We start from the raw sequence: 16,154 nt of genomic DNA on the forward strand, positions 1-16,154 counted from the left end.
TGAATGAATGAGTCAGCCCAGCGGGGCTGCGGGCAGATTTCCAAATGGATAATTTTGCCTGCTTGCCTGCCTCCGTCCTTTCTTCCAATAGTTCTTAAGCTCTGCCTGTGTTTCTCCCATCAGCCGTCACCACCCTTCTTTTTGGCCGCACGCTCACCTAACTAATCTTTTTCTGAGGGCCGAAGGGACTCTCTGGGTGCTTTTCGTGCAAGAGGACTGCCCCTTGGCAAGGCGATGGCCAGAGGGCTTCGGGGAGAGTCATGGTCATGGTTTGGGTGGGGTTGGCCCCAGACTAGTGTCTCTATCCTGTCTCTTCAGATGATTTTATTTAAAAAAAATACCGTGAGCGTCTCAAAATTCTAAAGATAGATTGAAATCCACGTACATTTTATTGTATTTGTTATTGTTTTAACAAAGATTGTAGCCACTAAAATGAGAGTGAAATGAACAGAACAGGAGGCCGGTTCAAGGGCTGCTGGCCGTCGTGTTCAGAATCCGTCTCCGGCGGGGGGAACGTGGTTGCTTTTCTGAGGGCAGTGAAGAGAGAGAGCCTTTCAAAGTCGATCGCATCTTTCATTCACCTTTATTATGTATTCTTGAATTTTTAATTTTCTCATACCCGCCCTCCGTGTTCGGCCTCTTTGTCATCGAAGAAGTTGGGAACTATACGCAGTGTTTTTAGTAACCTGTAAGCGAAAAGAATCCAGAAAGAAACCCGAGTCACTTTGCTGTGCACCCAAGACTGACCCAACCCTGCAATTAAACCAAACGTCAGTAAAAATCAACTTTAAAAAAATCTGGTCAAACAAGTAAATACAAATTAAGACTTCATTAAAGACCAACATTTTGTGTGCCTCTGGAGAATGAGATTCAATATTTTATATCTCGATGGGAAAGTTTGTATGTACCTTTGCATTCAGGGAAACTTTAAAACATTAGTCTTCCTTATTCTTCTTGGAGCTAGTCTTGGCGGGCGGGGGGGGGTGTCTCTGTGTTTGTGTGTGTGTGTATGTGTGTGTGTAAGGTGCGCCGCCATATCTATGCGTGTACGTATCTAACCTATCTTTCAAAGTTTTGTTAACAAAAGAAAGAACAATTTGGACAGCAGTTTTCTGAGTGTAACTTCTCTGCAGATCCTACTGGAATTCTTGTTATACAGAGAAGCTACCCTTTATCTTCATGGCAGAAATCCAAGCCCACAAAGTGGGAGGATTTTTTTTTTTTCTTTTTAGGGCAGCACCTGCAGCATATGGAAGTTCCCAGGCTCAGGGTTGAATTGGAGCCACAGCTGCCAACCTACACCACGGCCACAGCAACGCCAGATCCGAGCCGCAAGTGCGACCTACACCACAGCTCATGGCAACACCGGATCCCCAACCCACTGAGCGAGGCCAGAGATTGAGTCCGCATCCTCATAGCTCCTAGTCAGATTTGTTTCCACTGTGCCACAAGAGGAGCTCCAAAGTGGGAGGATTTTAATGCTCCGGGGACACAGCTGGGTTTCTGAAAGCTTTCATTTGGTGATAGAAGCCATTGCTGTGGATGGATGGTGGGCCTTGCAGGTGCGAGGACCCGTGCACGTGAGTAGCTGATCTGTTTGATCCGGGGGAGCGGTTGTTCTTCTCAGCCTAGGAGGTGGTTGAAGCACAGAAGGCAGGGCTTTCGCTACTACCTTGTAACTAGACCTTTGCTCAGAAAGCTTGGCATTTAAGGTGTTGGGTGGATTGGTTCATTGCAAAAAGATGAAACAGAAGACGCCTTTTCCGAGATTTGTTTTTCAAATTCTTTCACTCCGTGATTACACAATTAAAATTTATCTTGCCTGTCTGGATTTAACAGTATTCTTATTCTAGTTATTTCTTGTTATTTCTACTCCATCCTTACCTGCTTAACTCTGGATTTTTTTTTTTTTTTTTTTTTTTTTTTTGTAAGTAAGCCCTCAATCAGCTTGCTTAAGGAGAGTTTGTGTTTTTGTTGTCTTTTTGGCTGAAGCAAAAGTTGGTGTTCAGAAGAATAAGACAGATAATTAAGTGTGACCAGTGACTTGAGAAATGACGTCAACAGAGACTCAGAGGCTTGGCGGGTGTGATGAAACGTCTCTAGATGCGCTACTTAAAATCTCAGTGCGATTTAAATACTGGTTCTCCCAAGAAGAGAAATTCTGAGCTGTTCTTCAACAGCAGCCACCTTATTAAACTTTAAGAGAACCCTCTTAAAAGAGTTACATGTATGTTTTAGTAAAAGAACTTAGCATCCAGAGAGCGAAACTGTAAGAGAAAGAGCACTTTAGTTCTCACAAGGAATCAGAGGCCCTTTACCCACTTTTAAGAATGGGGACATTTGGGGGAGTTCCCTGGTGGTCTAGGGGTTGGGATTCAGCACTTTTATCACTGTGGCCCAGGTTCAATCCCTGGTCTGGGAACTGAGATCCCACATCAAGCCACCGCATACTGTGGCCAAAAGGGGGTGGGGGGAGAGAAAAAGAGAAAGAATGAGGATATTTTCTTTTTATTTAAATAAGTAAAATAAATCCATCAATAATATTTACATTTTTCTTTTTTAAAATTCTCAAAAAGCGAACTCTCCTTACGTTTTCGGTCATTCGAAGGTTGAGCCAGTATATTATTATGTGTACTTGAGTTTGAACCAGTAACACATACGTTTCTTACGGGGGAGGGGGTGTCAGCTTAGATACATTATATCACACATTAGCCATTAACACCTGGTTCCTTTCTAATTCAAGGTAACAACAAAAATAAGAATGTAGGGATTCTGAATTGCCCGTGCTTGAACTTTCTGTGAGGTTTCATGGCTCTTAGGCACATGCATCGGAAAAGAAACACTCTTCCAGCATGCACTATTTAGCACTAAATATATGAACGTACATGAGCGTACCGTTTTAGCTGTGTTGTGTTGACTACTCTGCACAAAGTGTAATTTTCTCCCTCTTTCTACTCATTTTTACAACTTGAAAGATGAGAAAAGGATACTCAGAGAAGTTGTCATATAAGTGAAATTCCCAGGTTGTTAACTCTGGGTCCAATATGAAATCCACCAGGAAATATTGTGTCATAAAAGTATGTTCTGCTCTAACTCAGTCTGTCTGTGGACAGTACATGAGTGTGTGTGTGTGTGTGTGTGTGAATACAAGTTGTGCTTTCCTTTTTCTTTTTCTTTTTTTTTTTTTTTTTGGAGGGATGGTAACATCTTTATTGGGCTGTAATTCACACGCCGTTTTATTCACTGTTTCAGGAGTACAATGCCGTGTGTTTGGTTATATTCACAGAGTTGTGTAACCATCGCTCCAGTCAATTTTATAACGTTTTTATCATCCCAGAAAGAAACGCCATCTTCCAAGCTCTCCTCAGCCATAGCCGAACACGCACTTATAGTCTGTATAGTTTTGCCTGTTCTGGGCATATCATATAAATGGAATCATACAGTATTTGTCCTTTTGTGACTGACTTTGTTCCTTCGCTCATGCTTGTCAAAGATCGTGCTTGCCTCTAATGGTGACTGATGGGTGGAGCCCCAGTGTCCAGCTTCCCTTAGTGGGGGTGGGAGGGAGGGCTGTGTTTTCAGTTGATTTCTATTCTCTAAATGCAGCATTATGAAGCCCTTGGTTCAGAAACTGACCGTCTTAAAGAACTTTGCCTTTCTTACACATAAAATCATTTCATTACAGATTGGTAGCTAGAAACCAGATTTTAGTAGCTGTCAGAGGGACTCCTTGTTAGCCAAAAGAGCGTATTTATTTATTCCTTCTCAACCAAGAAACAGTTTTTAATTATTGTATCACCCTAATTTTTAGCTTTCACAAGTTAGAAATAGGAAAATCTTCTATTTTTAGGAAGAGAATGCAGGTTTTGTACCCAAAGTCCTTTTGATGCTTTGCCGTGTGATGTTATGGTTGGATCAGAAAACTGAAAGATACTTGGATATTTTTCTTCACCAGTGAGAACGGGAACAGTCATTTCGTGCGGTCTTCATAGAGGTCCCTTCCCGGCAAAGCGATTACAGCTGTTTAAATACTCGGCCGGGAAGATTGATGGGTGCCACCAAAACCATTTAAATTATTTTATTTATCTAAAATTAAAGTGCATATTGAGATACAGGGCTTCTTTCAGCCCCGAGAGTCTCTTGATTCCTGCTTTTTTCGCTTCCACCTGGTGGAAGCCTTAAGGACCCCATTCCCAAGGTCTCCCCGATGGAACCCATCTCCTGACAGGTGCAAAACTTCTCCCGAGGACACATATATCAAATAACAGGCAACACCAGAGAGTACATGCCTGCTTTCGTTGGAAAGTTTGGAGGGATTGTCGTACAGCGTTTTCTTCTAGGCAAAGCCTTTCAGTCTCTCCCTCCACTCAGATTGAACGCCAAGTAAATTTTACTTGATTCCAAATTCTTCTTCCCTCTTTCTCCTCTTCGGAAACATCTCTGGACGATGAAGTAAAGAGATAGTCACAGATTTATACTATAAAGTCAGGAAGCCAGTTAGAAATTGAGCTTTCATAAAATCATTTACTTGTTGCTATTCCATTTCATGCCAGAACAGGAGGCTTTCGTCACATACTTCCTGAGCAAATCCTGAGACGTTTCCAAATGACAGAATTCTGTTCAACGTCTGCAGGAACTCAGCCTCGTTTAAGAGCGAATCTGGTAGCCACGCAAAAAGCCTGAGAAAGAATTAAATCTGGCCAGTTTGAGATTCTGAGAGGAGAAGTCTCGGTTTCGTGTTTTTCCTTTTTTAAAATATAACAATGGCATTCAAATAGTGGCATAAAACAGAAATGAAATGAGGATATGGCAGGTGTCTCTAGGCTCTACTGACGCATCTCTTGGAATCTCACTTTTTTATCTTTGGCTTGGATGTTCATATATGAGATGCAGGACTTTCCAAGTTATTTCTTTTCTGTTAAAACAGTAATATTGTGTGTGTGCATGTGCATACATGTGTGTGTGTGTGAGTGTGTGTGTGTGAGTGTGTGTACATGTCCATGGATGGGGGGGGATCGTGTTTATCTGCACCACGATTTATTCTAAACCCATGGCTCTTCTCTCTTACCTGTACCTTGTGCTGGGAAAATCTTGGCAGCTTACGTGGTAGGAGGTTTTTAAGTTGGTGGAAAAGTTCTGTGTTATTTGAGAAACGCGAGGTACCAGCAGAAAAGACCCGCGTGTAACATGTACGCTCAGGGGAGCCGAATGGAGATTGGGGGGGGAGCCGTAACAGGGAGCAAGGTGTTTGCGGATACACGGTACCCTGGGTGAGTGTGAACAGGGATACACAGAGCTCACACACACACACACACACACACGCACCCCTGAGCCACGCTGTAGCCTCTCTGAGGGAGTCGCTTAGAAAAGAGGTTGCTGGCCTATCCACAGAACAGTGCTTTCTCGGGTTGCAGGCAGTTGAGGGGGAACCTGCCCAAAGGAGAGGGAGCCGGAAAGAACGCACAAGTGGGCTTCCAAGATTCACAAGCTGCTTGAATAGCAGCTTTACTGGGGGAGCCGCGCACACGCAGGGTAGATGGACCGCGTGTGTGTTTCATCTGAAGGGTTAGGCGGAGACGGAGGCGGAACGGCCAGCTCAAACTTGCAGTAAGAAGCAAAAAGGACCCGAATCAGGGCAGTGAAGTCCACTGTGGGCTTCCTTTTTGCTGCTGGGGTGAGAAAAGCTTCGTCTTCCCTCCTTTTCCTTCCTGCACCATTGCATCATCCGGGGTTGACACCAAGGGCTGGGCTTCCCAAGAGAAGCGCTTAGAAGGAAGAAGCACCTTCCACTTTTCTGACGGCCAGGCCAAGTGGAGTTGTTATTCCACCCACTGCCCTCTCTCCCTGCCCCCAAAGCTCCATGGGGAGTGCAAGGACGGGCATCTTGGGTCCTGGCTCAAACTGCTACAAATAGGGTCACAACAGCCAACACTCAATTGGCTGCTTGGTTATGGAGAGGTTTTCTTTGTTTCACCAGCCATCATCCCAGAGGCAAGAGCTTGCATTCCCGGTTCAGCGGGAGGATCAGGGTTGGACTCGGCCTTTCTGGGGTTGTCCGGTCCTGGCATCTCTGTCCTGTTTATTCAGCCGGGGAGAATCCGAATTGGCCCCGCCGAGAGTTGGCATCCGACGCCGTAATTTACACCATCTATCTCTTTCTGGCGCTTGGGCCTCTGGCAAATTGCACGTCTTTGTGTTGGATTAGTTTGGAATTTCATCATGCATTATTTTCCCTTCAATTAAATTATTTATAGATTTGATTAACGTTTTCATTGCCAGGAAGTCAAATTTTCAATGAAACCACAAATAAACACAGGCCCACTGAATTTCAGGCCAGCCTCCCATGGGATCAAACCTGTCTGTTAAATCTTAAGAATTCACTGTATATTCCTCTTCTTAGCTCCCTAGGATTCTGGTGAGCCGAAAAGGGGGTGCTTTTTCTACCCAGTCCCAGGAACATGACATAGAGGGGACATCTGTCTGGCCCACTCCCTCCCCAGGTTAGCCCAGGATGCCGGCTTTTTTTATTTTTTATTTTTTCCTTTTTAGGGCTGCAGCTGCGGCATAGGGCGTATGGAGGTTTCCAGGCTAGGGGGTCACATCAGAGCTACAGCTGCCAGCCTACACCACAACCACAGCAACGTGGAATCCAAGCCTCATCTGTGACCTATACCACAGGTCACTGCAACGCCATATCCTTAACCCACTGGGCGGGGCCAGGAATCGAAGCCACATCCTTACGGATACGAGTGGAGTTGGCTTCTGCTGAGCCACAGCAGGAACTCCAGGATGCTGACTTTTTCAATCCCTCTCTTATGCCTTCTCTTTTCTCTGGCGGGGAAAGATACCTCCTTCTAATTTACTTCTCGGGCTTGAAAATCAGCCTGATGAAGAATGTCCGGGCCTCGGCTGGCCCGGGCAGGAAACCTTAAAGTCATCCAGCTCAGGGAGGGTAAACTCATGTCCACAGGCCCGATCTGGTCACTGCTTGTGTCTGTAGAGCCCATGAGCTCCGGATGGATTTTGCAGTTTTAAGTAATTAGAAACAAAAAACAAAAGCATGAAAAGGCTAGCCCACGACCCGTGAAATTTCCCGTGCCCAGAAACAAACAGCTGCACCCGGTCCTTTGCTCGTTGGCTGAGCTGCTCTCCTGAAACACTGGCAGAGGCCAGGAACCTCAAACGCAAACCAGCGAAGCCTGAGCTGTTTAGTCTCTGGCTTTTTACAGAAAAAGGGCGTGGATGTCAGCTGTCCCCCAGCGCCCTCATTTCAAAGAGGAGAAGATTAAGGTCCAAAGAGGTGAACAAACCTGTCCAAAGGCACACAGCTCATTAGAACTTGGTCTGGGGCTCATTCAGGGCAGCACCCCCTCATCCTGTCCCGATGTCAGGTCTACCCAGTGTGAGCTTCTGTGAGTACTTGTTGCAGAGGCCAGATCAGCTCTCTTTATACACACACACACACACACACACACTTTTTTGTTCAGTTCCTGCGGCATTTGGAAGTTTCCAGGCCAGAGATCAAATCTGAGCTGCAGTTGCAACCTATGTTGCAGCTGCTGCAACATCAGATCCTTTGTGCCCCCCTCAGGGGGAGGCAGAGGGGGGGAAGGGGAAGGGGGGGATCGCTGCTGCAGAGATGCCGCAAATCTCGTGCCACCGCAAGAGCTCCGAAAGCAGCTGTTTAAAGCATAGGTAATACTTAGGACGCGTGGACATGGAAAGTCTATGATCTCTTAGAATTTTAAGAGCAACCTGAAATCTGGCTTCGGGAAATGTTTGAAGCTCAAAATGCGTTCAAGTTACCCAGATAGGCAGAAGTTGTTCTGTGCTCCTTTGTAGCAACTGACAGAAGGGGGCCCCGGTCCGGGCCAGCCCAGGTCATAGTATCTCATCTCAAGAATAGTAACGCGTGGTCTGCATCCATGCTGGCACCCAAGGGCAGTTTCGGGAACTTGCCAAAGCGTATTAGACAGGACTGGCGTCCGCTCTGCGAGGCAGGAAGGGAACATTCCAGAGAGGCTAACTTTGCTGAAGGTGAGGCTGCTTCCTCTGTGCCTCTCCACGTGGAGACCATGTGGGGGGCGGGGGGTTACTTACTGATTGGCACTGGACTCCGGCCACTGGGATTTTCAGATTTTGTCCTAAGAGGCCAAGGCCGATGCAACTTGGCCAAGTATCAATACGAAATGGTTTGTGTTTTCCAGTCACTGCCCTCATCAGCCTTTATTTATTTATTCGGCCACCCCACGGCATATGGAGCTCCCAGGCCAGGGATCAGATAGAGCTGAGCTGCAGCCTCAAACTAAGCTGCAGTTGCGGCAGTACCAGATCCTTAACCCACCGTGCCTGGCCAGGGATCGAACCCGTGTCCCAGAGCTCCAAGACGCTGCCGATCCTGTTATGCCATAGCGGGAGCGCCTCATCAGCCTTTAATTTTTCAGTTCTTCCCTCCCAGCTCAGTGGCAGATCCCTCAGCACCCTGGTAGGCAGCTTCTACACCGACTCGGTCACTTTTGATCATACTGAAACCCCATCCGATTTGACCCTCCAACCTCCTATGCCCTCAGAGCTGTCCCATCCTGTACCAGCCAGCCTCCCACCCAGCTCAAGGGGGCTGTTTGCCCTTCCTCTGCCAGCCCCACCTAAAGAAGGGGACCTCTTGCCTCTCTGCCCAGAGTCTCCTCCTCCAGCATCATGGGACGGCAAGGGCAAGGGCCAGGGCCGTCGCTCCCCCAGCTACCTTCCCATGGCATTCCTCCTCCCCGAGGAAGGCCCCTTCACTCAGGGCAGGCGTCCCAGTGCCGGCTTTCTGGCAGGTGTACTGGAGTTCCATCCCGAGGTCTATACCACAGTCCCCTGCTGGACACCTGGCCCAGCCCTCTGCATCTTAGGTGGACCCAAGCTTGGCTGCCTCAAAGGTACCCTCTGGAGCCCTCAAGCCTTCAGAAGGCACCCGGCCATGGCAGTGTTGGGAGCGTCCTGCCTCTGCCTGGCCCACTTCCTCCTGCCCCGCGTGTGCCTTGCCCGTTCCCCTAAGACACCAAGTTCTGGCCGCCTCCGGGGGCTTCTGTGTGCTTTTCCCCACCCCCTCCTCACCTGCACACCTGCCACGTCTCTGCCCATCCTTCAGTCCCTACGGGAACTGCCACGTCATTGGAGAAGCTGACCCCGATCTGTGTGCTCCCAAGGGATCTGGGGCCCCCTGTTCCTTGTTTTGCTAAAACCCTCCCATTTCCCTTCGTGACGTTAACTGTCTCGTCATTAATCCCATGACCCCTTTCCCTCCAGGAGACTAACCTCCTCAGGGCAGGAATAGGGTCTGTCTGATTCCCCAGCATAGGGCCGGCTGTGGCACGCGGTCCTCAGGACAGGCGGTAGATTCCTGGGCCGTGAATGAAACGTTGCAATCACAGAGGACTCCTTGTACTCCCGCCAGCAACTTAAGGGTCCTGTTTGGAGATCTTGCAAATCCTTTTGAATTTGTCTTTTTTCTTTTTTTTTTTAGCAGAAGTCCCCAGGCCAGGGATCAAACCTGCGCCATAGCAGCGTCCTGAGCCATTGCAGTCACAATGCCAGATCCTTAGCCTGCTGCGCTGCAAGGGAACTCTCAAATCCTCTGGAATTCCTGATAGTATATTATTTTAAAATAGTAGAACACCTACTTAAGTTCTTACTCTGATACTCAGTGAGCTGCAGTCGAAGCGGGATAGGCAGAAGCATCAGGTATAATTTCCTTGGTCCAGTGAAAGTTCAGCTTGTCATGTGAGCCAGTCCATCCAACAGTATTTATGGAAGACGTGCCAACGACTGGCGCCCCCTGTGAGGTGCTGAGACTATGACACCAAGCGATGTGGGTCCTGACTTGAGGAGGAAGCTCATCCAAATTCTCAGGCCGTTTTCCAGTTTCGCCTTTGCCTGCCTCCTTCCTGCCCACCCCCTCCCCCATCCTTTCTTCATTCCTCATCACGTCTGTCCTTCCAAGGAGCTTTACGTCTAATAACTTGGGGGGGAAAACCAAACCAAGAGCAGTTTTCATGGAGTGGAATTGCGGGGTCATTGCTTTTTTCCCTGGAATTTGTAGAACCCCTCCGAACCATGTCGGCTTAAAGTCGGGGCTTCGGCACGCCTCTGGGACAATCCTGGGTGATGCGGATGAGCTGCAGACATGGTCTCGGAGCATCAATTTAAAGACTGCATGTTGTCCCTTGGTCAGCACATCTGTGCCGCTCATGGCTTCATCCACGTAGGCACCACAGCATCATTTTTTTATGTCATGTTTATTTCTCTCTCTCTTTTTTTCGGCCATGGCCTGCAGAGGCTTGAGGTTGGATCTCCGTTCCCAGTCCAGGGGTCGAACCCCACTCAGCGGCAGTGAAAAGGCCGAATCATAACCACTGGGCCACCCGGGAGCTCCCCCGCATCACTTTCAAGAAACACTCATACTTGAGACCGGTGGCTTCTCGTTGGAAAAGCCCATCTGTCTGCTACAGGGTTTTGATGCCTTTGTGAACCTGAAGGATTCTCTGCGGTTTCGTCGTCGTGTTCAGAGCTTCTGAAAAGGCCCCTCGTTGTCTGCCCCGTCCCTGGGCAGTGTCACCTGCTGCTCAGTCCTGTTCCTTGGGCCTTTTTTTTTTTCCCGGTCACACCCCTGGCATGTGGAAGTTGTTCCTGGGCCAGGGATGGAACCTGTGTCTCAGCTGCAACCTGTGCTACTGCAGTGGCGTCGCAGGATCTTTAACCCACTGCGCCCCATGGAAACGGAACTTCCTTCTCCAACTTTCTGAGAGCTGCTCTGGGAGAGAAGAGGGCCCAATAATTGCTTTTTTTCTGCCCTCATCCAATTTGCAACTCCAGAAATGCACCACAGACTGTTGTTGCTTTTGTTGGTTGGTTGGTTTCCCTGCAGTAGCTGGCCGCCTAGTGGAGTGGCTGGGAAAGGCCGACTGTCAGGATGGAATTTTATCTCAGGTCCCCAGAGGCCACTCACTTAGGGACCAGAGCTGACGCAGAAAAGTAATTAAACCTCGTGTCACTGCTTCGCAGCCCGTGGAACCCGGGGGAGCTTTTTCTCATTGCCCAGGTTTTTTGTTTTAGTTTTTGTTTGTTTGTTTGTTTTTGCTTTTTAGAGCCACATCTGAGGCATAGGGAAGTTTCTAGGCTGGGGGTCACATCGGAGCCAGGCTACACCACATTCACAGCCACGGCTGAGCTGCGTCGGTGACCTGCACCACAGCTCACGGCAACGCCGGATCCTTCACCCGCTGAGCGAGGCCAGGGATCCGCATCCTCGGATTCAGGTCCACTTTGCTGCAACGGGAATTCCGATTGCACATGCTTTTGGTGATGTGTTTATATGTTTGGGAAGGTCTCACAAAAGTCTTGAAATAAGGCTAATCATGTGTGAGGCGACCAGAGCATAAAACCAATGGGATCAACCTAGGGCACAAATTTCCTCCATCACCCATGACTGGACATTAAGATCATATGCCCGTCTGACTGGGGTTGACTTGAATTTGATCCGGGTTAAGAACCCCCTCTTCTTCCTGCACTGCTGTGGGTTTCTCGTGTCTCCCAGTCACAGGCCACGTGATGGATGAATCCATGGAACTTTATAAAATATGATTGCAAAACCTTGGATTGGAATTCAGGGAAATTCTTCTTCATTTGAAAAACCAGATTAGCAGGAAGTTCCCTTGTGGCACAGTGGTTTAAGGACCCGGCGTTGTCCCTACAGCAGCGTGGGTCGGCCCATGCCTTGGGTGCAGCCAAAAACATTTCTTTAAATAAAAATACATGAAAACAAAATTAACAGAAAGAACTTTAGCAACGAGGTAGTCCATTCCTTTATTTTGCACATAAGGACAGCAAGTCCAGAGGCTAAGTCTTTGGTTGACCATCATCTGTCTGGCCCTCACCTTCAGTCTCAAGTTCATTTCCCATCCAAGGAGTGATCTCACCAATTGGAACGAAAGTGCCATCTGAAAAAGTGCTTTGGTTTTTCTTGCTCTTCGTTGCAGGTGTGGGTGTGTGGGTGTGGGTGTGTGTGCGTGCGTGCGCGCACGCGCGCGCATGCCCTGTCTGCAGTCTGAGCCAAGGCACTAACCCAAGGTGCTCCCCAAGGCCAGACGGTGTGAGAGCTAGAGGCCACCTCTGGGGTCAGTTCCCTTGGACCCCAACTTGGCGGATGAAAGAAGCAGAGGCCCCGAGAGGACCTGGATGGCTCACCCCATCTCCCAGCTCGGCTTCCAATGCCCCTGCAGGACTTTTCCTGGGACCCCAGGCTTCCTGCAAACCGTGTCAGTCCTGCTAGTTAGAAAGCACCCTCCATGGTCAGTAAGAGCTAATTTACTAAAGAAACATGCTAACGAGCCCAGGATCCTCTGAATAGCCTGAAGGCTGGCTGGGGTATTTGGGGCACCCCCTTCCCTTGTCTGCAGAAGGGAGTCCTACATTTCCATTTGATTTCTTTCTTTTTCCAAACCTCAGCATATAAATAACGACCATATCCATGGAGAGAAGAAGGAGTTTGTGTGCCGGTGGCTGGATTGCTCGAGGGAGCAGAAGCCCTTCAAAGCCCAGTACATGCTGGTGGTACATATGCGAAGGCACACGGGCGAGAAGCCTCACAAATGCACTGTGAGTGGGCACAGGGGTGGGGGGACATGGGGGAGTGCGGAGGGCGGGGAAGGGGCCAGTCCCTCCCGGGACCTTGTGCCTGTGGGTCCTTCCTCTTTTTAAGAAGGGTTTCCAAAATGGGGTGTGGGAGGTGAGAAATGGAGAAAGAACGCCGACGGTAGAATTTTGGGGGATGCTGGAAGGAAATGACCTTGACCTGCGTGTCCAACGTGGTGGCTGTGAGCCACAGGTGCTCTTGAGAGGGGACTGGGGGACCTGATTTTTAAAGTTTAATTGAATTACAAAATTTAAAGAGCCCCACGTGGTGAGCTGCCACGGAGTCAGACAGCCTAGTTCTGCAGTGTGTCGGGGGGGGGGGGGCAGGCGGCAGCTGGGACCTGCCATCCTGCACTGGGAATGACAAACACCGCACCCCCTCCCCATCCCCCCTCCTGCCAACGCCTATCACGCCAGGGCCTCAGAGGGCACAGGAAGGGGCCGGTTTCGACTTGAAAAACTTAAGTCGACTTTTAAAAACCACCACCTCTGTAACTTTAAGAGTTTTCCTCACCCTCCTAGTCTGTCCCTGTGGCCCAATTGCAGACCTAGGAACAGGCCTGGATTCCTGGGAGGCTAAGCCTTCTTTCACTAAGGTGCCCTGGTACTTTCCATCTTAAAGGGCCCTTTACAAACAGGATCAAATTCCATGCCTTTGTATGGACACAAAGCCATATTAATGAACTTTGTGCTGAATCTGAAATCAGTGGGAATTCAAGGAGATCCCTGAGCAGATGAGGAAACCCATTGTCCACACTGAGTGGCCTATTACAAAAAAAAAAAAAAAAAAAAAGCTCCAGGATTTTTCCTAGCCCTGAAGCCGCTTTCTCTCGAACTGCCCCGAGCCCCTTCTGAATCCCCATAAAGGCAGAGTTTAGTGGACTTTTGTTCCTCGGTTTTGAAAAGCTGCTGCCCCTCGAATCGTCGGTCTTTCATCCGCTCGGATCGAGTGTGAGGCTTGAGCCGTCACTGTAGGGTGATCCAGATGTACCTGCTGTCTTCAGTTTGAAGGTTGCACAAAGGCCTACTCGAGACTAGAAAACTTGAAAACACACTTGAGATCTCACACCGGAGAGAAACCGTACGTCTGTGAACACGAGGGCTGCAACAAGGCTTTCTCCAACGCCTCCGATCGCGCCAAGCACCAAAACAGGACACACTCCAACGAGGTAAGGCTCCTCCTCCAGGAGACGCGCGTGGCGCCCAGAGCTCGCGGGTGGAAACGAAAAATCCTCTAGGGGAAAGTGAGCGGAGAGGCGCGCCCCATCCACTATACTTCCTCCCGGCCGCTCCCAGCACGAGTGGGTGCAAACGCTGCGGCGAAGGCTCAGAGGTAGGGCCGAAACCCGGGCTGGGTGTAGGCGGAGCTGCAGGTGAAGGGGAAGAGGTTTCTGGCTGCTCAGACCTGCCACCTAGTGGTAGGAATAGGAATGCATTCAAAGGGCGACCCTGGAAGCGCCCAGGATGGATTCAGAAGGGAGGTGTTGACAGCTGACAGCTTACTGCTAAGAAGGCCACTTTTATTTGCTTTCTCCAGGTGGACTTTTGTTCCTCGGTTTCTTCCAGTGCATTATATCCAAAAAAAAAAAAAAAAGACTTTAGCAGAGCAACTGGCCCTGGCTAAATAGGATTTCCAGACATTCTAAATTCCAAAGGATCTTGGAAGCTGTATCTCAGTCACCCAGAGTGGTTGCTAGTCCGTTATTGAAGATAGCATTTTGAGTAAAGCTTCATGGTCCTACACGTTTCCTGTTGGGGGTGTTGCTATTTTTAGGTGTTCATCCCCCCAGAATTTCAGGGAAGCTTAAGAATGAATGAAAATGATTTCTAATTCATTTTGGGTTTTTTTGCTTTTTAGGGCCACACCCACGGCATATGGAGATTCCCAGGCGAGGGGTCCAACGGGAACTACAGCTGCTGGCCTACGCCACAGACACAGCAACGCCAGGTCCAAGCTGCATCTGCAGCCTACACCACCGCTTGCAGCAACACCGGCTCCCTAATCCGCTGAGCAAGGCCAGGCATCGAACCCGAGACCTCATGGTTCCTAGTCAGATTCATTTCCACCGCACCCTGATGGGAACTCCCATTTTGCTTGCATTTTAATGCACGTCTGCCTGCAGACTTCTGCCTTCTCCTTGAAGATCGAGCTCCAATTCCTCTGTGACGCCTCCTCTTGAATGACTCTAGAGATTAATACGAGGGCTCCCCACGTTTTGGTAGACATAGGATAGCTAATCAGAGTTTGGTCACAGGAGATGGAGTTCGGACCCTACAAACTGTGTGGTCAGTTCACTTGAACGTATTTGTGAGAGAAGGAGCATTTTGACGTGGCGTGCGTGGCTGCCATCTGACTCACGGGTGCCAGTCAGGCCCACTTGAGACCTTCCTGATGGAGAGGTGGGGACGGACGGTGGTTCCAGTGCACCGTTCAGCTCATCAGCCTTGGGTTTGAAGCTGGTGAAGGTGGCCCTTTCAGCCAAACGGACAAGACAGAAGCCTCTCTAAGGGATGAACCACACTCTCAGAAGCTCGCTCACACATACCCTCCTGCACGCAATGGCATCAGAAAACCGGAATCGCCTCCTTTGGCCGTTAGCAGATATTTTAAAGGAGAGCCTACATCCCCATTTTTTTAGGTCAAAAATGCTTTCATGGTGTGCAGTCGTTGCCGTGTAATCTGCCATACTTCTTTTATACAAAGTTTTAGAGAGTCTGAGATGGGCAGATCCATACAGCAGACAGTGAAAGAGGACTGTAAATCAACCCTAATAGCAAAACCTTTTTTCGAATTTATAAAAACAAAACAGGCAGAGTCGCAGAGACATGAGGTTAAGAAAGTGCAGTGCTGTGTGAGAGTTTAATCACCATCATGAGATTAAAACATATCTTGGTCAACAAGACCTTTCACCAAGGTTGAGCAATTTACCTAAAATAAATTATTAACATTGACCATAAACACGTATATGAAAGTGTTTCACAAACACGTACATCATTTTTCTCTTTTCCATAGAGAGCCAGACCTTGGCCTTGCCTGTGACTGTTGCACAGTTTCAGATACACCCAAGTCACGTGTGCCCAGGACATCTGGATTTGTGTCATCAGACAATTCTAGATAAATCCACATATCCTCTTTCATTTATTTTCATCGTCATTCATTCACTGAACAGACAGTGATAGCTGTTTATCTGCGGAGAACCCGGCTGTTCTAGAGGAGGCATGTAGGCTGGACCCGGACAGGAGGGGAGCAGTTCCCACTCGAGGAGGCTCATCTAACCCTCCTTCCCCACCCCCATGGCTGTCCCACCCAGCTGGGGCCACTGCACCCCTCACCGTGGCCTCCGAGAGGTCTCCCTACCCCAGACCACACAGCTCCTGTTCCTCCTGAGATACCAGACGAAGCCAGCTTCCTTGAGTTCCGATTTGGTTGTACCTCCCTGTCCGGAAAGTTCCAGGGGCTCCCTCTTTCTCTAGGACAA

The 16,154-nt window shown here is 48.9% G+C and overlaps 1 protein-coding gene across 4 annotated transcripts in view; it reads left to right on the forward strand.

Annotated features, from left to right (window-relative positions):
• Positions 1 to 16,154, forward strand: part of GLI3 (GLI family zinc finger 3) — a 294,444-nt gene that overhangs the window by 262,849 nt on the left and 15,441 nt on the right. For all 4 annotated transcript variants that reach the window (XM_021078943.1, XM_021078945.1, XM_021078944.1 and 1 more), the window contains 2 exons: positions 12,490 to 12,639; positions 13,680 to 13,844. In XM_021078943.1, the coding sequence (XP_020934602.1) occupies positions 12,490 to 12,639; positions 13,680 to 13,844 (315 nt within the window). The remainder of the gene's footprint in view (positions 1 to 12,489; positions 12,640 to 13,679; positions 13,845 to 16,154) is intronic.

This window comes from Sus scrofa, chromosome 18 (genome assembly GCF_000003025.6).
Source record: "Sus scrofa isolate TJ Tabasco breed Duroc chromosome 18, Sscrofa11.1, whole genome shotgun sequence".
NCBI lineage: Eukaryota > Metazoa > Chordata > Mammalia > Artiodactyla > Suidae > Sus > Sus scrofa.